At 38.2% G+C, this 23,666-nt stretch overlaps 1 protein-coding gene across 1 annotated transcript in view; it reads left to right on the top strand.

The window, feature by feature from the left end:
* Positions 1-243: 243 nt before the first annotated feature.
* Positions 244-23,666, top strand: part of LOC118739623 — a 29,364-nt gene continuing 5,941 nt past the window's right edge. The window contains exons 1-3 of the mRNA XM_036471054.1: positions 244-3,205; positions 6,846-7,296; positions 11,408-11,809. Coding sequence (XP_036326947.1) covers positions 1,783-3,205; positions 6,846-7,296; positions 11,408-11,809 — 2,276 coding nt within the window. The 5' untranslated portion in view covers positions 244-1,782. The remainder of the gene's footprint in view (positions 3,206-6,845; positions 7,297-11,407; positions 11,810-23,666) is intronic.

The raw sequence follows: 23,666 nt of genomic DNA, 5'->3' as shown, positions 1-23,666 counted from the left end.
GCAGCTCAAAAGTAATACTAAGGTGGCGCATGGGTGGCGCTCTTTGGCACTGTTGACGTCATCATAAAGCTTTAACTGCGAGTACAACAAAGGCGTTTGCTAGCACGAACGAACGAACGAGGGAAGAGAAAGTGGCTTGGCAGAGTTAGCGACCACCACGCAGCAGCAGCCAATACGCCAGTCAAGCTGTCAATGGCAGCAGACACAGTGAACAGTGAACGGTGAAGGAAAGCATGAAAGCATACTTACGGCAAGGAAAGCCTTTAGCAGCAGCCAGTCAGCCAGCCATTTTGGGCATAAGCAGTGCTAAAGCCAAGTCAGTCGCTTAAGAGCCGTGAACGCAAGCGAACGCGTCGCGAACAAAAGCACCAATTGTATTGTGTAGCATTGAAGTATTGAATCAACTAAGTGAAGTGAAGGGGAGTTAAGTGGAGGAAAGTGAGGGAAAGTGTAGTGTTTGTTATGGCAATCTGAAGAGTAAATAAACAAGAAAATACTAAAATAACAAAGTCAAACAAAAGAAACACCAAAAGTTTGTCGAAATTCAAAACAATTAAGTGAAATGCTTGAAGTAATGGAAAGTATTTGGAAAATTGCAAATTTGATATCAAAAGCAATCAACTAGGATATGAAGGATATGCGCGCATACACACGCACATGCACACGCACATGCACACTTCTATGCTGGCTACTGTTTTGTAGGCAATTGCAAGGCGCTGCAATGCTTGAAATAGTGAATATTTTACTTTTACCCAGAAAAGCTATTTAGGTCATAGCGAACTGGACCAAACGGCACGAGGCGCACAAGGAGAGGAGCTGAAAAACTAGTACGCGCGTGTGGAAAGTTGTTGATATGTATGTAGCTCAAATAACTGACAGGAAGTAAACGACGTGAAGTCAGTCAATAAAAAGGGAAAACACACGGACAGCCATACGTATGTACATATTCAATTTGATTGAGCGATAAAAGCGCGAAATGACAATTTAATCAAATGTCAAAACTTAATTAAACATAAAATCAATAAGCAGCGGCAGGCGCGTGGCTGACAACGGGCAAGAAGAATAAAAAGCAGAAGAAGAAGAAGAAGAAGAGAAGGCAGTAGCTTGTTGGTGCAGAGAAGAGGAAGGATAGGCGCGAGGGCATTACAACAGCCTGGCGAGCATTTCGATTGAATTCGATTAGTTTTTTGTGGGTCAATGAAAAGTGAAGGTTTCACAAAAACAAGTTAAACTAAAATTACAGCAATAACAACAAAAAGAAAGAAACAGTAAAATCAAGTGAAATTCACGGGTTTGAACTTACTGAAAGCGCTTCAGACTGCTTTATTTCTTAAAAAGTACGGAAAATGAAGAAATATTTTGCAAAACAAAAACAGCTAAGTCTACTAGTGTAGAAAATTGAAGAACGCAACCACTTTGAGCCAAGAAAGAATGCAGTTCTAAACCGTAGAAATCACAAGCAAACGAAATGGGCTAACAAAAATTCTAAAAACAACAACTCAACTAACAAAGTGCGCCACAAGTAGCTAGAAGAAACTCTACATTCTTGAAACGTATCACAGCAGCAGTTGCTTATTTGCTCGAAAAGTTGCAAAAAATCGTTGGCTACGAAACGAAATAAAAACAAACGACCATAAACCACAACAACAATCACCTTAGCCAATTTCCCAACCACCAGTGCAGCCCACAAACCAAAGCAATTGCAAGCAAAACGCAAGCGCCAATCCATTTCCGTGTAGGCTGAAGCACACGGCTGGCTGCAATAGCCAGAACTGCTGAAAGATGGAAGCCACCCCGAAGGTGCATCGTCATCGTCACCGACGTTCGGATTCGCGTCATCATCGGCACGAGCGTCAGAGCAGCAACAGTAATAGCAATGGCCAGCAGCAGCAGCAGCTCAGACAGAGCAGAAACATTACTACAACAATCACACCAACAACAGCAACAACGACAGCGACAACAACTCTTGCAGCGGATGCGGTAACGACGATACCAACGCACAATGCACAACCCAGCAACCAGCAGCTACAACAATCGCCAACATCACTACAGCTAACGCATTCAAACGCAATTCACTCGCCAGTGCGTGAGCGTCGTGGTCAGGCGCGGACAACAGCAGGCAGTTCGCAGAGCGTGGCAGTGGGAAATACCGCGACCGCCACCGGAACCACCACCACCATCGCTGGAGCTGAGGCACAAACTTCAATTACAATTGAAATTCCCACAGCGCTCACACAATTCGCGGACGAGCGGGATGCAGAAGATAGCCTGAGCGGCGGCGATGGCGGCATGGATGGCAACTGCGCTGGCATCAGTGTCACCACAGTGCATGAACGACGTGCGATTTCCACAGAAGCAGGGGATCCGTTGGCCGCCACTTCTGTGAGTCAGTCGTCGACCATATCGCAGCCTACAGTTTTGCTTGTAAATGGTCATTCTCCGCCGCCGCAGGAGGGCGATGACGGCGACGACTTTACGCAGGCGTCCAAAGCGATGACGGTGTGCGGTTCGAGCACAGACGTTGGCGTTGCTGGCGCGAAGGAAGAAGCCAATACACAGTTAGAGTCGCCTACGGCAGCACATCCCAATGGAGGTGGGGGCGGCGGCGGCGGCGGCGGTGGCAGCAGTCGCAACTCATCCGGTGATGCACTTAGCTTACGCGAAACGCTACAGCAGCTACCTCCTACACTAACACACGGTCATCGTCATCGACGCACACATTCACCACAATCGCCGGCGAGACGGACGCAGGAAGTGGACGCTTCGTTTCATCGCGGCATTTTGGGTTTCATGGATCGTGAATTGAAGCACAGCTCGCCAACGCCGTCAGCGCTGAGTGTGGGTAGTGGTAGCGCAGCAAGCGGTGGCGGGGGCGGTAGCGGTACAGTGCGTAAGTTGCAGTCATTATCCGATCCACAGGCGAGTCCCGCACAACGGTCGGTACGTTCACGCAGCAGTTTGGAGAAGAGTCCACGTCGCAAGCGTAGCAAATCGGAATCGCGTAGGCGGCGCGAACGTAAACTTATCGCCGCTGGTGAAATGGAAGTGCGACAAGCGAACGAAACTTTAATGCGATATTTGAAGCAGTGTTCAGAGATGAATGACGCCTCACTGTCGGGCGAGTTGGAAATCGATCAGAACTTCGATGAACGACGGGTGCATAGGAAGACAAAATCGCAACGGGATAAGCGTGGGCATTTGATAAGTGAGTATTTGGGCAAAGAAGGCTGAAAGGGTGAGGTGAAGAAAGTGCTTTGGTGCTTTAGGTGGTGTGCGGATTGTGTAGTTTAGTTTGAAAAGGTGAAACCGTCAAAGGCAGTGCTCTGCGGGTGCTGTGTCATTTTAACCAACCATGCAGTGTTGATTGTGGGTGTGCCGTAGAAAAACAGCAAAACGATTTCAATGCACTCAGCATTTGTTCTGTCTGCATGTAGTATGTATAATTCCCAGCTGTCATTAAATGCTATTTGTGTTTGTCCTCACAAATTAACTGCGATATTTCCCATCGACCAGAGCCAAACGGAAATTCGTATCTTTTCGTGATTCCTTGTAGCAAACAGTACAAATCTATTATTAGCCTCGCTATTTGTAGCCTGCAGAGAGGTAGACGACAGAGTGTCTCACCCGCTGGAATGTCACCCATCTGCAACATACATACATAAATACATATATTTCCTTATAGCCACATATTGTAATGGATGCTTGAAAGCTAGCTGCGAAAGTTTGTAAGAAATATGAGAATTCGAAAAGTGTCAAAGCGGTACAAATGAAATATGAGCGCAAAGATTGCTCTTTAGTCTGCGCTCTTAAAAGCTGTTTAAATTAAGAGCATACAATTGAGCCGGTAATGAACGTTTTCCTCCCACCTAATCGTTCGTTCATTTTGTACTCTTGATTTGCATTGATTTATGCCGCAATTCTTAGCCCATCGATCGACATGTAAATTAATGCTAATCAAAATCAAAAAATACGAAATTAGTAATAAAAAAATTACCCCATTGTGCAGAGCTAACCCAAAACCGGAATGCGGTCCCGGTCACTGTTTTAAAGACGGCTTTTAAACCCATGTTATCTGATTACATGCTCTGGAAATCGAAGACTATGATTTGAGTCCGATCTGCCAAACAGAACCATACAAGAAGAATCAGCCTTGTGTCGAATGTCTAGCTCACAGGCAGCTATGTACCGATCACGGATTTCTGAAAGCCAATCACGAATAGAAAACACTTATCAGCATAGTTAAATTCATCCTTACCAAAAGTGCCGGACCTTCTGTATACTTGAATTGGTCATTGGATTGCTATAAGTTATTGCGTGTACGCCCCAATGGTTTATAGATTTGCTATGACCTGTTAGGTGGCGCTGAAGTCGGGAAAGTTTTTAATATTCGTTTTTATGGTCGAATCCCGGCTTGCTACGCGGCGCCTGATTAGCACTTTGTGGCCAATACAAAAATTGCGTTGAAAAGCAAAAATGGATTGTAAAGTATAATTCTTAGGTTAGGCTGAACCATCCCCATACGTAGGCTAAGAATAATAGCGCTGTTATACCATATGTGATACAAATCCCTTTCGATGTTATAAACTTTCCCATGGTCTTATTCCAAGAATTTTCGTAGTGTACTTCACGTAGCCTAACCCAGTTCAAGAGCAGACTGACAACGTCAATGCATGCTGCCGAAGGCGGCTTTGAAATCGTCAAATAGATAGTCTATGTCAATCCTATTATCAGGACTCTTTTCCTAGATTTGGATGGTTGTAAATACATGGTCTGTGGTGGATTTGCAAGGTCGAAGGCCACGCGTGGCGGAACATCGACCTTGTCATCGTTTCATGGGCCCTTCGATTCGTCTTGTCCACTAATTCCAGTCCTGCTAACATTCCCTAGGATGGAAAAGTGTTCCCCCTGGACCATAGCAATGGCTGTTAATCGCAATGAAATGTATGATAAAGTCACCCGTAGATTAGATTAGATTTATTAGGCGATGTGCACTGCGACCTTAGGTCTATTCTGTCCTCAGAGCTCATCAAAACACTTCATCCAGCCACAGTGCTCTAATGAATCCAAGCAAATTCGAGGGCGTCCTTCTGTCCCGTCCTGCCCTGGTGTGTTAGTCTTATTCTCACAACCACATCGCATTCTAAGAGGAGATGTCGTGGGGTTTCTGGTGTCATTTCACAGTACCGACACAGGTCGTCTGCACTAATCCCCAGGGTATGCATATGGGCTCGCGGTCTGCAGCGCCCCGTTAGCATGCCTGTTAAAAATCTCAAGTTAATCTTTTGAGGAGTTATTAGTTCCCTAGATCTTTTGGGATTATAGCTTCCAAGAAGTTCTTTCGCCTGCCTTAGTTCAGTCGTATTCTCCTAATGTGCACTTCTTAACCGACTAGCCGATAACTATGGGCTGATTTCTCGTTTGTGTCTGCAGAATTATTTCCGCACAAACACTGATAGCGTAAACCTCCGCTTGAAATATACTAGGGTAGTTCGCCAGCGGAATGAAGATCTTGGCCCTAAGACCAAAGACTCCTGCTCCTACCCCTTCGTCAGTTTTTGAGCCAGCTGTCAACCACCTTTGGTTCACGTCTATTAATGTCGCAAGTTCTTCTTGAGTTTGGCATGGGTCTTGATCCAAAATCGCAACCGCTTTTTGCTTCATTACAAAAGCTTGCAAAATATCGGAAAACGCAGCAGTTGAATATTTTTTTCAGTTCGAAAGTGGAGTGTATTTTTTCCACAAGTCTGTGAACCTGTTCAATCGTACTGTGCTCTGTGCTGAAGCTAAATTGGTGATCGGGTATGAGTTTTTTGTCTTCTATAGCATAGGCCAACAAAAATGGTAAACAAATTGGAAGCTGTTTTTGTTAGGATTTTTGGTGCTGATTAAGAATCCGTATGTAAAAAGTTTCCATCAGCTCTGGATTTTGAGAAAAATGAAGTCAAAGTTTAAAAAAATCGCGTTTTTTGCAATATTTAGGAAGCTATAGGCCGCTGTGGTGTAGTGGTAAGCAGTGCGCGCTTTCACTCTTCAGCACCTGGGTTCAAGCCCTGGTCAAAGCAACATCGCAAAAAATATAGAAAAAAGGTTTTTTCTTAACAGCGGTCGTTCCTCGGCAGCTTCTACCTCCGCTTTGTGTGACAACATCAAGCCGCACGCCACAAGTCGGAGGAGAAGCTCGGCCAAACACTAACATTGTGTAAGCGCCAATCTATTAGTATTCCTATTATTATTATTATTATTATTAGTAGTAGTAGGTCCTAGGTCAAATCAAGGAATGCAGGAATAGTAGCCAAGAGTTCTAGCTTTAAATTAAGCCTAAGTGGAAGGTTCTATAACCTTTGGTTTCTTTTCTAGAGCTTCCCAAATATTGAAAAAATGCGATTTTTTAACAGTTTGATTTTGGTCATAAATGAGTATGTATAAGTGACTATCAGGTCAAGGTGCAAAGATGATATTTTCAGGGGCAGTAGTCGAGAGTTTTAGCTTTATTTTAAGCCGAAGTGAAGGGTTTTGTCGCTTTTTGTTTCTTTTTTCGACACTTTGACCTCGTCTTCTTAAGTGTTGCTCCGTGTAATTGGAAGCAGTTGGGTATTCTAGCTTTTATTTAAGCCTAAGTGGAAGGTTCTATCAGCTTTTCTAGCAAACTTGTTTTTCATTTTTGTTGGACTGTTTGTGCAAACAAATTTTCTTTCAATCAATCAAACATTACTCTCAAGGCACACAAATTTTCTTCGCTTGTACCCACTTATATACACCATGCACATACATATGTATGTAGTATGCAATAAATTCTCTCTTTGCAATTTCTATTTACCAACACATGCTCTCTTCTTACATTGCAGGCAAACTTTACTCAGCTGGTGGCCTCTCTTCCATATTGCGCGAGCTTTCCGATGACATTATACCCGCAGATGGTGAGGAAATTTACAATCCATTCACACCGGTTGTCTCCCCCACCGAGGAGGATACGCCCGCACACATTGACAAAATGTTCCTGCAGACGTCATCGGGATATCGACCAGTTGAGCACTGCTACTATAAACATTCGTTTGTAGGCGTAGGGGCAGCAGGTGGCAGCAGCGGTGGTGGAGGCGGTAGTAGTGGTAGCGGAATAGCTGGTGGTGCAGGTGGCACTGCTGGCGGTGGTAGTGGGCGCTATGGCATAGTTGGTGGTGCACATCGATTGTCAGCCGCGGGCGGCAGCTTGGCTGGTGGTATGGAACATGCGGGCATGTTGCGGGCGAGCGGTAGTTTTGGCGATACGCGTTGCCTACTCGATGCCGAGTGTGGAAGGTGAGTAGCGGTTGGTTTTGCAACAAAAAGAACAAAACCGCGGCGGTTGTATAAGGCATATTGTGTGGGTGTCAAATTTGCGCTGCTGCTAGCTAAATCTGCAGCGACATGTTATGATGGTAAATGTGACGACGTCTAAAGCCAGTTGACAATTTCTGTTTTATTGGAAAGTTAGTTTAAGAATATAGAAATAGTATAGGGATATGATTTTCTCACATATATGCATATACATACATAAGTATTTACCCTGCGAACCATTTTTTCGAAGATTTCTGATTGTACAGAAATTTTAAAGAATTCGTAAAGATCTCATCGAATTTTTTGCCGAATTATCTAAAGAAAAAAAAACCTTGCACACTTCGATTCTTTTACGAAATTTCGGAGGAAAATCGGTAAAGCAATGAAAGTAATGCAGCTATGTGAAGAATTTATTGTAGAATTTTCTGCATTTTTCGTACAGAAATTTGTTTAGGAGTTCATGTCAACCACTTCATATAATTTTCATTGAAGATTCGTAAAAAAATCGTTACAGAAATGAGATACTCCTGAAGGTTTCGTTAAGACTTCGGGTACATTGGTTTGCAGGTTTTCGTCCGCCAGCTTCTAATAAAAATTCAGTCACCGTTCGTAGTCAGCGTAAAACTGTAGGTCCCTCTCCTTTGTGTGGCAACCTTAACGTGCATGCCGTATAAGCGCCAATCTGTTATTATGGTGGAATATAAGTAGCTAATACAAGTAAATTGTCAATTGACGCATTCACAAGGGATTGCAGAGAACCGAGTACCGATTAATCTGTCTAACGTGGCGTATACGCAACATCATTTGGCTCATTCCATCTCAAATCACCCAGGCCGGGGGAAAGTGAATTTAAGTTTGCGATAAAACTCACAGGGATTGTTCTTTGAACAATTTAAGGAGACACGTATTTTTTCTTTTTGCTCAGAAATGCGAATTTTTCGAATAATGAATTTTTTTCTGTTTGAGTACGAACGCTTATTTTTTCCTCTCTTAATAGCAACTTTTGATGAAATCGTTTATAACTGCCGCAAAAAAGCAAGGTTTTTAACGATTTTTTTTTTAAATTGCAGATATTGATCTACTGAATCGATCTAGTGAACTGAACATCAGTAATTGTTTATTAATAATTAATTATTGTTTATAAACAAAAAATTTTTTTTTTTTCAAATTGCCACATCTTTTTTTTCTCTCAAACTTTTTTGTCTATTAGGGAATAGTATAAACTATTTTCAGTACGAGTAGCAATATGCTAAAATTCGTCGTTTTCGATTTATGATTTTTTTTCTGAAAATGCACCTATATGATGCTAGCAAATTTTCGTGCCAGTTGAGAGCACAAAAATTGTTGCCCATTATGATAAAGTTTCCTTGCTGGAAATTTTTCGAGGTTGCCCGATCAGAGCAAAAAGTTTTTCCCAATTCGACTCTAATTTTGGCCCAATTGGGGCCCAATTAGCGATTTGCCCAATTTACCGAAGATTTCCCCAACCAGTGCTCACAATTTGCTCAAAGCGAACATGCATACGCAATTAAAACTTTTTTATCGATAAAATCACACATACACACAACAACTTAAGGAATTTGCTACGCTTTCTACTACGGTTTTCTAAAGTTTTTTTGTAAAAAAAAAGAGCACAAGGCAACCCAGGTTTGCAACAGAAATATATGCCCGTTCCATTATTTCTTGAGGAAAGAGTGAGGCAACAGGCTATGAATTATCAAAAATGTCAAAATTCCTTGGACACACACACACGAAATAATGGCAATTTTTTCTTGGCCGTTTACTTGAAAGCTGTGTACAGGGCATAAGTATAGTATCGGTAAAATTGTCTGAAACAATATATGTATCTTGGAAAAATTCCGGAAGCGTTTTCCACTATTTATTTTTTAAACGAGGCAAAGCAGTTCTGCAGCTTCCTACCTAAGATTTTGTGGTCCGGTATGATGGAATAGAATTGCTCGGATATCCAGTTGCTCGATTAGGTTTCCACTTCGACTTTGAAGTTGCGCTTGACAGATTCAAGCGTATACTATTGCATGTTTTAATATCTGCTTATTCTCTTATTAGGTGGTAACAAAGTTTACCGGTTACAAAACGCTTTGAAAAATACAGAGGAAATCGGCGAAGTATTTGGTTTCCACTCCAACCGATATAGGATTGGAGTGCCACATAAGACGAAGAAGAAAAATCGATATTACGACAGCGCGTAAACTTCCCCTTTATATTGGAGAGCACCGGACAGAAAACATCTGCGACAACTGTTTCGTTCGAAATTCAATGTGAAGTGCTTTTGTCAGCTTGGGAGTTCATTAAAACTTCAGAGCTTAAGGCTCTATAGCCATTTTTATAGTGACATAGCTGTGAGAAAAAAAAATGTGTCTGACTTTTGAACGACGCGTCGTCAAAAACTTATTTAGTCAACTGTATTGTTTTCGTCATATGACTCCCAATCATCTCAACTAAATTAGTATTCGTGGGATTTTTGCATGCCGCTTTATTTTTATTAGTTTTATGTTTTAATATAGCCATTTTGTAGCATTTCAACCATCCTTTTTATTTAAAAAAAGAAACAAATATTTCTACATTTACGCTACTCGATTTTCCTGGTCTCCATATCGACTGCTGAGTGGAAGATCGACCTATCTGGGCAGCCAGTTCGAAAACGCCCTATCTCAAAAAACTTTTCAAGAACGCCCTTTTTCAGAATTCGTTTCAAAAACGCCCTATCTCAGCTGCCGATTCAAAAACGCCCTATATCTGTACATTTTCAATATATTTTGAAGTAAGATAGGGCGTTTTTCAACCGAATTCTGAGATAGGGTGTTTTTCAATAAAATTCTGAAATAGGGCGTTCCTGAGAAGATTTTTGAGATAGAGCGTTTTCGAACTGGCTGCCGAGATAGGTCGATCTTCCACTCAGCAGTCGATATTAAATTCCAAAGTAACTTTTACCACTAAAAAAAGAAATATTCCACGTTTGCTATGAGAGCTTTGCTTGTCACCACCTCTACACCTATTCAAAGTTCGCACAGAAAAGTCGTGGGCTATCATCGTTAGGCACAAATTTCATCAGTCGAGTTTATTTTTGGCTGTCGATGTATGTACATAAAATGCTGGCAGCTATTTTTAGACAACGAAAACGAGAAAATCGCAGAACATAAACGCACAATCCATGCTTGAGTCTATATATAGTTTATGTACATATGAGCGTATGTGTGTGGGAAAGTGTTTGTACGTACTGGTTTCGCATGGGAAATAGAAATGAGTCTCATTTGCAACATATCCAACATTTGCCTCGAAAAGAGCTTACGTCTACGCAAATTACATAAAATTTGTACGAATTCAGCAAATGAATGTAAGAAAAGATACAAAAAAAAAAAAAAATACGAATATACCAAAAAGGTCATAGCACGTAGACCCAGCTATTTTTATAGGTGAGTGTAATAAAGGCGGCATGCAGGCATATCCCAGGAGGTTGTGTGGGTGGTCGGCGTGGTTGCGGCGAACCATAAGCCCACGTCTCTAGGCGCGCGACACTACGGCACACGCAATGACCGTCTGGAAAAGGTTAATGTAGGCGTTGAAAGGTGGTTGAAAGCGACTCTAATTTGTTGTTACATATGAACATTTGTAAATAAATACGTATGTATGTGTATTGTGTGTGTTGGCGTGTTCGGGCTCTCTGCCGCAGCAATGTCACGTTTCGCATAGAAGGTGGAAAGGCAAAACTTGAGGTTGATAAAAGCCTAAAAAAAAAAAAAAATAAATATTACAATGACGTAAATATCGCAAATTTATTACAATTTTCTTTGCCAATATGTGTAGCTACTCAGCCATATATGTACAGCAACAACGTACAAATTTCAGCTGTAGGTGGTGGGAAAACTCAACTGTACTTTCGAAAAGCGCAAACGTAAATAACCGCTCCTCAATTTGCCATTTACATATATGTATACCAATTTTTATTAAATCCATTAAAGCCCATTGCGTGCCATTTTCTTTTCGCTAGCACATTTTCCCAGTTTATCCCTCTGCAATCGCATCAGCTTTAGTATTCGCATTTTATCTTCTCTCTTCTTCCCTTTCTCCATAGGCATCATCGTGAGATCACGTCGAACATACAGCTGGCCTGCGTCATTCAACGAATTTGGATACTCATCTCGAATATCTGCCATGGTTTGCTAGCTGGTCTAGCTTTGGCTCATTTGTTGTTCGTGTTAAGCAGTCATCCGATGGATTGGTCGCGGGTACTTAGTCTTGCGGGCGAGACTGTATGTAAGGCACAGGCGGCGACGTCGACAACGGCTTCGTCGGTGGTAGACGGAGGTGGCGGTGGTGGTGGCGGTGTTGGTGCAGACGCTGGCAGTGATAAACTAATGTTAAGTGGCTCTCAGCAAACATTCAGCTTCGTGAAGGATTATGCCACTTTTGCTGAGATCTATCTAAATACATTCTACTGTTTGGCAATCATATGCATGGTTTCGGTTTTCGATCGGTAAGTTAATTGAAAAAACATTCATTTAGGAAAGAAAATTAAAGCTTAGCTGACTCTAAATTTATTTAGTTTCGGCGAGATTTAAAGTTAACCGAAAGTTATGAGAGATATGTGTTTATTATTTAAAACCAAATCGAAATAGAAGAACTTGATTGAGTTAATTAAAAGTTCGATCAGTGAGCATAAAAGGGTTTCTTGATTGATGCTGGATGGTTCAGATACCTCGGATAGATCTGCTAAATATAGCTTCAGCCATGCCATTATTTACAGATTAAATACATCTAAACCGAAAGCATCGGATACAGAAAAAATACCATGTACAAGCCTTATTCTACAGGTGAGAAGTCAAAGTGAAAGGCACAAGCAAAGAAATTCATAAATCCTTCCAGAAGAAACTACGAAAGACTCCTTGAACTTAGTGTGGAGGGTCTTAGAAATCTTACTGGCTTCCTGGCAGGACCAAATAAAATGACGATTTCTGTAGAGGCTGTAGGAGGCTGTGGAGAAAAACACAGGCTATATTATATGTGACTGTTCACGTATCATGTATTGTATACTTATATACCCGGGGAAATGATTATCTTCTCCACCTAAAATTTGGAACATGCCACCATCTTATGTGCTTAATTTCTTAAATAGCCGCAGGTTGGAGTGATTGAAATTACGATTTAGCGCAGTAGATCTTTCGAGGTCGAAGCGCGAGTACTTATAACCGACTTAATAATCATTTTCTGCAGGTAAGATAGAGAGAGTAGACCGTCGATGTTAACTATGCTGCCCGATAACCAGTTTCATTTGCTGTCTTGCAGTATAGAAATTGAACGGGTGTAACGATCAGCTTCCATGCTTAGCACGGAAGGTCTACGTTATACTCCTACCAAAGCTTTGTAAATTATTTTGCACTTTATAACGGTAGACCTATACGGCAAAGTTCAAGTTAGTTGCAATTCTACCAGGCTAAATTAAATTAATCCAAGGAGAGAAATCAGATTCTTTCTCTGCTCTGTTTAGACAATAAGTGCTCTACAAGAATCTGAGATAGAATTCAGACTCAAGTTCAGAGTCGATGGCTATCTATTCTGATTCTTTTATCTTCCTCTTGACAGCTGATATCGAAGGGATCAGTTGAGATTCCCAGTCTTACCGTGTGAACACCAATCGCACAATGGTTTGTCTGAACCCCCACCACTAGTGGCAGCTGAGGCTTAGAAAGTTTGTTTGACCGCTCTCGGTCCACCCCAGGAGGACAGAGGCGTCCCCAGTTGCTCCTATAGCTTTCCTTGCAAGATCATCAACTACGCGCGAACACACTCAAAATTTTGACGACACTTTTTCCAATTTTGCTAATTTTTGTACAAAGTTTGAAATATTGACTTACATGGCTTTTGTTAGATAACGAGCTTTAAAAAACCTAAATAAACGAAAGGGAAATGCCCAAATTCCAAATGTCTCGCATAGTGCATGTGTTTAATTTCACCAAATTTCAACTCACGCTATACCGATGAAAAAAGTTTTTAATTAAAAACGAATAAAACTTTATCACACATTTACAGTCTAAGGTCTTTAATTTGACCTCTCATTTTCGAATTCCTTTTCAAAAGTATTCTCAAACTAAAATCTTATTAGTTAAATCTCTTTTGTCTGACATTGTTATAAACATGCATTTCAATAAACTGATTAACTAATTTGAATTTGATTGTTCGAACTAATGGCAACCCTCCTAAAAAAAGATCTGGAATAAAGACTTTGCAATCCTATTTTGTTTGATACCCATCTTTTATTGAATAGTTTGCATGCAACTTTTTAAATAATTCAAATATTCCAAATGTTCAAACTAAAGATTTCTTAACATTCATTCGTTTGACTATGATATTTTTATTGTACATATACTTTTTGTATGAGTTAATTAAATTAAACCTTTAAAACAGGTGGCAGCCGTCTCGGAAAGTATTTTCAAGCTTAATCCTTGTTAACTCTCCTTCGCCGTACATAAAGATACATATTTTAATTAACTGATGAATTAGTGGAATTTGATTTTTCAAACATGCGGCAACCCCGCAAAATACAGTTCAGAAATACAAATTTTTAAAACCCCCTTCGAATGATACATATATTTTAATAATTCATTTAAGTTCTTAAATTATTTTAATTTAACATTTTAAACAGGTGGCAACCCTTTTCCAACACCTCAAAAATACTCTTAGCGTTCAATCCAAAGATTTCTTAACATTCCTTAGCATCCATATTTTTATATTGTGTATAAGTAAACTAAATTTTACACTTCAATCAGGTGGCAACCCTCTTCAAAATATCTTCAAACTACTGCTTTCTGACGTTCCTTTCGTTTGGCACCCATATGGTGATACATAATATGATTTTTTAAACATGTGGCAACCCTACTATAGTTCAGCTAAGAAACAAAGCTTTTGAAAACCATTTCGATTGATACCCATTTTGTAAAAATTGATTTATTTTTTTAAATAATTTGAATAAAATTTTTTAAAAGCTGGCAACTCTTTTCAATAAAGTGAAACCTTATTGCACACCTAAGTCAAACCCTTTTAATTTGATGATGGACATGATGGCATTGTTTATTAAATAATTTGAGTTTAATTGTTCAACAGGTGGCAACTCGTTTCGAAAAACCAAAGTCAATTTGCAGACCAAGCGCTCTAATATGACATCTTATTTTTGAAAATCGTCCTGTCCTGGACAAAGAATCCCTTCACGTAATATATACAGTGACTCAAACAAATGACCACGGCTAGAAAATCTCGTTGATTTTTGAAAATTTTTTTTTCGTGACGGATTTTTGCATTTTTTTCCATGCATGAATTTCTTATGAAAGAAAACGCGGGCGACCGTTTGCAATAAAATTTCAAAATAACAACGCCAGTTTTTGTAAATTGCCTTTGTTATATTAAAAAAAAAAACGAAAAAGTAGTCTCCAAAAAAAAAAGAATATCTCAAAAATCAACGCGATTTTTTAGCTGATTAAAACTTGCACTTCATTAAACTAAAGCTATATGGGCAATTAAACTGCATACCCACAAATGTTCTAAAGACTCAGTAATTTGTTAAATTTTCCTAAAATTTGTATAAGGTTTAGGACTGTGATTTATATCGTTTTCGTTTTTATAGAAGAATAGCAAAAAAAAAATTAGCTCGAAAAACATTACGAATATTAAAAAAAAAAAAAATCAATACGTGGTCATTTGTTTGAGTCATATATATTGTATATATATAGATTATATATATAGTTGCTAAAATGTCTCATCTGTTTTTATATTTTCGGCCTCTTCCTAGAAGTGGTAATTGTTTAATGGTTGCTTAAATAGCTTGCTCCTGTATACACCGCCAACCAAATTTTTATACACAAAACTTATCATCATAGAAGATTTTTTTTTTAACCAACTTCAAAAAAGGAGAAGGTTGTCAATTTCTTTTATGTGTGTAACCGCACCATCTCAAAGGGGGTAACTCAGACTACTTTGGTTTACATCCGATCACTGGATCATGTAGAAATTAACGATATTCTTAAATTTTTATACAATTGAAGTCGGTTTTGCTTTTTGCTTAAAAATTACTTGTTTTTTTTTTTTTAAATTCGCAACCTACAAGTCTTTTGATATCCGAACATTCAGCGAAATCCTTAGACGTGATAAAATCAAAGTATGTAAGCTCAATTGAGTCTACCATCCCCCCAACGCCCTCGAAGCGTGATTTACACTAAGCCTCCTTGATACACATTGCCGCTCTATAGACGAAACAGTAAAGGTCAATTTTACAAACACTTGAAAATGTGCAGCGTAGTAGCGATATTCCAATGGCAAGCCGTCAGCTGGGGTGGTGGCCTTCTTTGGAGCAAAGCCATATACATACATATGTATATATTTACGTTTGTATGTATTTAGTAAAAAAATAGTGACGTAGGTATTACACATTCAGTAATCGCTGGTACGTGAGGCTGAAAGTGAGCTTAGACGTTCATAGCATATCGAAAATGGCACAAGTGCAAGAAAAAAAAAACAAAAACAAACCAGAGACACAAATCGCAAGGAACTACACGTGTCTGGGCCTAAATACATATTTGCTATGTGAATTAGTTGGAATTGTAAGGTAAAAATCGTCTTGAACCCACATATTTACGAGTATGTTGGTGCAGATGTTTGTATGTAGGTACTTAGCTATCTATGTACGAAAGCTTATGTATATAAATGTATTCGCTTCCATTAGAAAACATATATGTATGTATGTATATAAGTGAGGTTTTATTCTAGGCTGAAGGTTGTTAAAAATATCTCAGCCAGATCTGTGTTTATGTTTTTTTTTTTTCACAAAGTGCACATTTCTATGTTCACTCAACCATGTATCTTAGTATTTTTGTGCAAAATCTACTGTATTTATAAGCACTTGTGTGCATATTTAACACACAATCACTTTATTATTAGCAATTTTTTTTTTGTAGCCATTTTCTATATTTATTCGCCCGTTGCTGCTCATTGCACACATGACTTGCTTCATAATTTCTATAGTTTTGCGGTTGTGTGATATTCGTGTAAGTATATATGCTGGCACATACTCGTACATACTTACAATACAAAATAATTATACACATATTTTAAACACCAGAACACCCTTTGAAATTTTGAACACAAAGGATTTTATTTTTACATGTATTTATTATTTTCGAACATTTTTGTGATTAAAATTTCTGACTGCCTGCAACAGTTGGTATTTGCAAGCAATAGGGCTCCATTTGCCATCCACGGGTTTATTCCCAGTATTGAATTTTTACTTATGCTTATAAGAAATGCAACTACAGCGGTTTTTCACGCCACTCTCTGAACCTTGCTTAGCTTAGTCCTCTTGTTGTAGACTTATCCAGGCTTTCGCTTTTTGCCGGATTGAAATTTAGGCCAATTTTTCTAGCCTGGGTTTCAACGCTTTGTATTAGACCACGTAAAATTTGGGTGTGCTTTCAAACTACCGCCAGCATTAGATAATCAGCGTATGCAGCGTAAGCCCTGGCTGCCTGTATTTTGCAACTGTAGCAGCAGGGTATTCACCATATAGGTCTATAGGAGTGGGGGAAGGCACCGTACTGCAGGGTACATTTTGTTGTGTTTATGCTTGCAGAAACTTCTCCCATCTCTGAATAAATAGTGTTGTTGCCTAATTAGGGTGCTCACTATGGGCTCCGCTAGAGCGTTATTATAGACACCAAATGCGAATTCCTTAAAGGCGTAGTTACTATCTGATGAAAAGCTTTGCCAACAGACCTGCTTTTCCAATGATATAAGTATGTATGTATATAACAAATTTTTCCGGAAGTGTTATCCAGTAGTCTTTCTAGTACCTTGAGGCGGAAAAAGTAAGGCGTTTTGGTTTAAATAAGTGGATCTTCCTCCTTGCGGAATAAACACGACGTTCGCTAAAGTCCATTTCTTGAGCATGCTTTGATCCTACATGCCAAAGGAACTGATCATGATAATTATTAAACTTTAGTCTATAAAAATTGTTTCTAAAAAATCAGGGCTTTTGAAACAAAATTAGCCCCACTGCCTTCGCGCTAAGATACAGGAGTTATAGTTCCTCAAGAGAGGGGACTGCTTTCCTTTATAGAGTCTCTCAGTACACGTGGAAGCGACCAACCAGGTCGGCCCCCCAATTCTCTTCCGACGGATTCCCTTCCAGCTGTCCCCTTTTCATAACCGCCAGGACTAGCAGCTTTAGCTTAGAACTTTAAACCGACCGCTGTCTTTTCGAAGCCAGCTCCTTGAAATTTAAGGACTGAGTTGAAACGTTTTCGAGGTATCTCTCGAACTCTACTTAATTCCACTAGAGAAGGCATAAGGAGAAAGTTGGATCCCAGATACCACTAGCCCTACTCCCCAAAGACGAAATTTCACGGACATACTTAAGTGTTTGACAAGAGATTCAGTATAGCAAAACGATGTGGAGCGCTCTATTTTGATAAGACGTGTCCAGTTTAATACCCCACACTGGTACACAAACAGCTCGAACACTCCCTACGGTCCCAGAGCTATAATATCTGTGTCAGTCAAGAAAGTACCCAAACATATTCCAGTCATAAGTCTGTGTAAGGAACTACCACAATGAGAGAATCGTCATTATCAGCGACAGCCTTGCGGCCCTGAATCCACTTTCGTCTTTCGAAATAACATCTTCGAGTGCATACAGAAATTTGACCTTCTTGCAATCTTCCATCCATTTACTAAAGGTTCCAGGTAAAGCTCTTGTTAATGTACAAGTGGACTAATCGGTTAATCGATTGGCAAAATTTGTTAAAAAATTGTCGATTTGCTGGATAGTCGATTCATAACGACGCCTCTAGTTCTAGGTCACAAGGGAATATAGGGTAATGCGAAAGTGGACAGAAAAACCAGGAAAATGGCGGCCGAAACCCACACTGGGTTTGAGCCCTTTCTGGGAATCAGTTAAAATACGATCAGAGAAGAGCTCAGGCCCGAAAAAGAGCAATGAAAAAACCGCACTAGCACCGTTCAAAATGGCTAAGCCAACAAAATGCTTATTTGCGAGACACACTTTAAAAGGACTTCAGCTTCTAATTAATCTCTCGAAAGAGAAATTAGGAATTGCTGAAGGGTCACTTGCACAAATTAGGCATTTAGTTAAACGAACTCTGCCGGTTTTGTGACTCAGCTATTGCGACACCTTCAAGTCGAATGTGATACCATTTCCAGGAGGCGAGAGAGCAACACAAAGCTCAGTATGAGCACATATGTACATATATACCGCACCCCCTAAAGCCCTTCTGAATTATTTAAGGACCCTAGGCCCAACAGAAGTGTTGTGAAGAGAATGGGGCATAGTATACCCTTAGGTGGAAGTGCACTCTTTATATTAGTTTTTATTTATCTCAAGCGGTCCCAACATCACTGAAGAGAAACCCTAGTTTGATGGCCATGAGAAGGCATTAAAGAGCCAAAATGAGCTGGATTAAATTTAATGAGTTCAAAAGGGATACTGTTGAGAAAACAGCGCATTTTTTGTCGAAAAAATATCTGTTATGTAATTAGTCAATGAATTAAAAAACTGATATCATATCTTTGGAAACCGGTGCCAAGATTTTTTTCCGGTATGCCGTTTTGATTTCAAAATCTAAAAATAGTCTTTTATTACAGTCCCTGATAAAAATTGCAGAAGGTTGCTCGGCTGACTTGCGGGTAGCTCGCCACCACAATGCCCTTGAAAAAAACACATGCGAGTAGTCTCCTAAGGCAACATATAAATTGTTAGCTTAGGAGAATACTGGTATGTGTTTCTTTTTTCATGTGCATGGCGCGATGTAAGAGAAAAGCAATTTACTAAATTGGTTGCGGGTGCATTACTTAAATTTAATACAGATTTTCCTTTACAAAATAGCTAGCAATTTCTGCTAATCGTAGCACACGTACAAATGGGTAGTTATTAGATATTTCAAGAACACATTGACCTTGACAAAATAGCGTCGGCTACAAACAAAAAAAAATCAATATTTAAATACTTATGTATGTTATGTATTTAAAATGTAAAATGAGTTAGAAAAGGTATACCTTCAAAAAAAAAAAATAAGAAATTGTAGGAGGGATGCCAGTAAGCATGGGAGGGATGGGAGTACACATTCTTGGATTAACCTCAGCTAAAATAGTCGTTAGCCTGATCAAGAATCAGCTTTAAAGGTTATCTACCTTCTTTGAAGCAGTTTTAATTGCATTTACATATGTACTCACCACACTTAAATACTTAAACTTGTTTTAAGGTTAATGAGCGCTCAATGCTGTGGGTAGGCGAATTTGCATTTGTATAACTATGCGTGCGTGTGCATGCCTTAGATAATAAATCATAAATTTAAAATAGTGTGTATGTATGTGTATACATTAGTGTGCACCACTCTCCGTATAAAAAAAAAATGCTCCTGTTTTCCAGCGGATATATACAATTTTTTATATTTTAAGACTTCCGCTATAAAAATATAGAGATCTACGTGAGGAGGACCGATTTGAAAATAGCTCCAAAAATCTAGTTTTTTTTTAATAAATAAAATTATTTTATTTTTTTTTTCCAAAAAATAGAAGAGCTTAGGCTTATAAGCTCTGCATAAAAATGTTTGAAAATCTTGTCAACGAAAAATAAGGGATTTTTGGAGGTATTTTCAAATCGTTCTAGCTTATGTAAATTTTAACCTACTTCCGAAATATTTAGGCGACCGCAATATATGTATATAACACAATAAGTTTTATAATTACGGTGGAAACACGGCAACTTTTTTTAGTGAAACACCCTAATGTACATATATATAGTATTTCTTCACGGCCAACGTAGGCGTATGCGCTAATGTAGTGGGCGTTGAGGCGTTGGAGAATATGGTTGCCGCACATACAACTGCGTTCTTAAGACAAGTGTATAAGAATCAAAGATGCACTTGAAATGTTTTTCGCTTAAAATTCAAGTGCTACTGGGTAAATTCTGAATCTTTATTGTTAATGCACTCGAGTGTATGTAGGTATGTAGGTGCCTGTCTATACAGCACAGCTTTAGATTCGCTTGCAAATATTAATTATATTTAAAAGCAAATATTTTCAAACAACGTTTCAGATAAGTTTTTCTGACAAAAAATTTTTCAACTAAAATAATTATAGAATGAGTGACATATCTACGTACTCGTATAATACCCATGCTTGCATGTGCAGTTGTTATTTCAGCTTTTCATTTTGTCATTTAATCACGTCAAGCATTGCGCATTTACGGATATGACGGTTGTTATTGAAACTTTCGCTTCGGGTGTCGAAGCTGATGTTGTTGTTGTTGTTGTTATGTATGACGTGTTGGCATGCATGCGCCTTTGACATTTAAAAAATTCTTCTTTTTTATTTTCATGCCATAATAAAATAAGTATGTACATACATATACTAGCATTGACACAAAAGTGAGCTCATTGCTAGGGAATGTTTCGGGGGTATGAGTATCAGATATTAGATAGTGCAGTTGTTGTTATTGCCATTGCGCATTTTGACGCTGCCATTGGCGTGCATAGCTATCTCCACCTACGGCATACATATGTATCCATCTGTGGTGCTCTCCTCGACCTACTCATATTTGAATTATAATAAAATAAGAGAAACCCAGCAGGAAAGTAAACTATTTATGCGATGGTGCACAGCTGCAGAAGGGATGCTTAACTACTTCGCCTTGCTTCTAAAGAATAAAGACTACTGCAGACCTCGATATAGCATTTTGTCGACAGTTTAATAACAACTGAAGTCCATTGGGTATAGCTGGAAGGCCCCAACTTATGCGCTGCAGGATTGGATTGCAGATTTTTTCGAACTAGGTTGGCCCCGTTTGGTCAATGCTGATAAAAGTAATCCGAGATAAAACTCTGAGGCAAAAGAAGAGGCTATTTCTGGGACTGAACGATTCAGTTCCGGATGCAGGCGCACTTAGTACTAAGGCGGCGCATTTCGATACCATTTAATTGGCTCAATGTTGATTCCAATCGAGTTTAGTTTCTACAAACAGATGATAAATTAGTGATGAAGACACCGCGCCCTAAAGGGGAAATTCTGGCTAAGAAAGCAAATAGTCTTTTGTAAGACAAGTGAAAGACAGATGGCAAAATAGTTCGAAAGAACTTTGTTATTCTAGCACAAAATCACCCTAAGCCCTCTAAACCACCGTTCGTGATGAAAAGCTCATTTGCCAGAAAGCGCTTGTATATTATTTTGAGCCGCTCCAACAGTCGCAATATCCGAGTGTGCAAGGCACTGGCGTGCCATTCGAGAGATATGGGTTCGATTCCTTGGGAGCGGATTTTTTTATAATTTTTTTGTATTTTCTTGTTTTTCTTTTTGTAATTTAATTTTCTTTTAATTATTAGATTTCATGGTCCAAAAAATGAAAACAAAATATTTTTTGAATTTCATTTGGTCTTCATAAACTTATTTTTTTTTAAATTGTATATTCAAATTTTATTGTTTTAAACGGGAAAAAATTGGTTTTAACTTTCATTTAATTTTTCTTTCTTCTCTCAACATGGTTTTCTTTTAATTTTCTAATTTTATTGTTTTAAAAAGTAAAATGTTTTTATTTTTATTTTCTTTAAAGTTTTATAAACTTTTTTTGCTTATAGTTTTTTTCAATTTTTAGTTTACTTTTTGAATTTGATTGCATTTTTAGGAACATTATTTTAAATAATTTTTTTTTAAATTTAATTTTCTTTTTATTTTTAGTTTTTGATTTAAAAAGAAAAAATAATTTGAATCATTTATGTAATGTTTAGCAACTTATTTCCTTCTTTTAATTTTTAGATTTTTTTTATTGAAAAGAAAGTTTTTTGATTTAATTTATTTTTATTTTTTTAGATTGTAATGTTTTAAAAATGAAAAATATATTTTATAACTTATTTATTTTGTTATTTTCCCTTTTTTGTTTTCTTTACTTTTGATAGATTTTTTATTATAAATATATTTTTTATTGCTTTAAAAAGAAAAATATGTATGGATATTTTTAAATTTTATTTTATTTTCAAAACAGAATAACGCTAAGACCCCCTCGTTAGCAGATCTTTCATTAGTCTTTCGAAAGATGGTAAAGAGCATTCAAGATAGTTGCCCATCAAATTACTTCGCTAGCAAGATAATTGCATATACACTTAATGGAAAGAAAAAATATTATTTTTTATTTTTTTTTTATTTCATTTATGTAATTTTTATGAGCTTATTTACCTCTTTCGTTTAATTTTATTTTAATTTTCACATATTATTGTTTTAAAAGGAATCCTTTTTTAGTAATTTTTTCTTACTTTTTAAATTTAATTTAAAAAATTAAGAATAATTTTAAGTTTCTTTAATTTTAAATTTTTTGATTTATTTTAGCTGTTTTTATTTTTTTATATATGTATGTAGATATATTATTATTTTATTTTATTAAAAAACATTAACTACTAAAAGACAAATAGCATAACGCTAAAATCTCCTCGTTAGCAGATCTTTCGTTAGTCTTTCGAAAGATTGTAAAGAGCACTAAAGATAGTTGGCAGTAATAGCTTTTTTCATTTGTATTAAATCCTGTTCTTTTGCAAAAAAATTAAGCTACTAACGATGAAAATCGATGGATAAATTAACAATAATAGTAAAAAATAAATGAAAATATGGAATAATTGTTTTGTATGAAATATACGGTGTTTATATGAGGCGAATTTGCGGGCAACTTTAGAGGCAATTAGTTGAATCGAAATTTGGCTGCACGCCAACTTCGTTGGACGCGATTAGTTGAAAGGCCGTTTACACCTGTCCATTATTGCTTGCAACTAAAAGTTGCCTGTAAAATCGCCTCATGTAAACATCGGCATTGGCAGCAAATGAGTACGGCCATGTGCGGCATGGCGTATGAGTAACATTTTCCATGTTAAAATTTGATTTTTTTCCAAACGCGACAAACTTTAAACTTTAAATTAAACTATCTTGGAAAAATGACCTGATCTGAAAAAGTAGTGCACAGATCCGCGATCTACAACCCAAAATCAAGTTTATGTGTCTCGGCGTTTTTTTGTGTTATTTTAGCGTCCCTACAGGTGTGTAAACTTCAAAAAACTTCGTTCTGCCTATTCCGAATCTCATCTGTACATGCCATTCCTGTAGGGTAGGCCTCGTGTGTTTGGGATTACCAGTGGTTGCATGCACCTACTTACAGACATTACTAAAGTGCAAGGCAAAGTGCAGTTGTTGTTTTTGTTTGTGTAGCAGCGTGCAAAAAAATGCAAGCTCGCTATTGAAAAATATTTTGACCTTTAACACGCCAACTTTTTCAACTTAAAATTTTTAATTTTTTT

This window comes from Rhagoletis pomonella, unplaced genomic scaffold, assembly GCF_013731165.1.
Source record: "Rhagoletis pomonella isolate Grant_MI unplaced genomic scaffold, Rhpom_1.0 Rhpom_scaffold_00005, whole genome shotgun sequence".
In the NCBI taxonomy this organism is placed as follows: Eukaryota; Metazoa; Arthropoda; class Insecta; order Diptera; family Tephritidae; genus Rhagoletis; species Rhagoletis pomonella.
The sequence above is the reverse complement of the archived record's forward strand: the minus strand, read 5'-3'. Positions and strand labels throughout refer to the sequence as shown.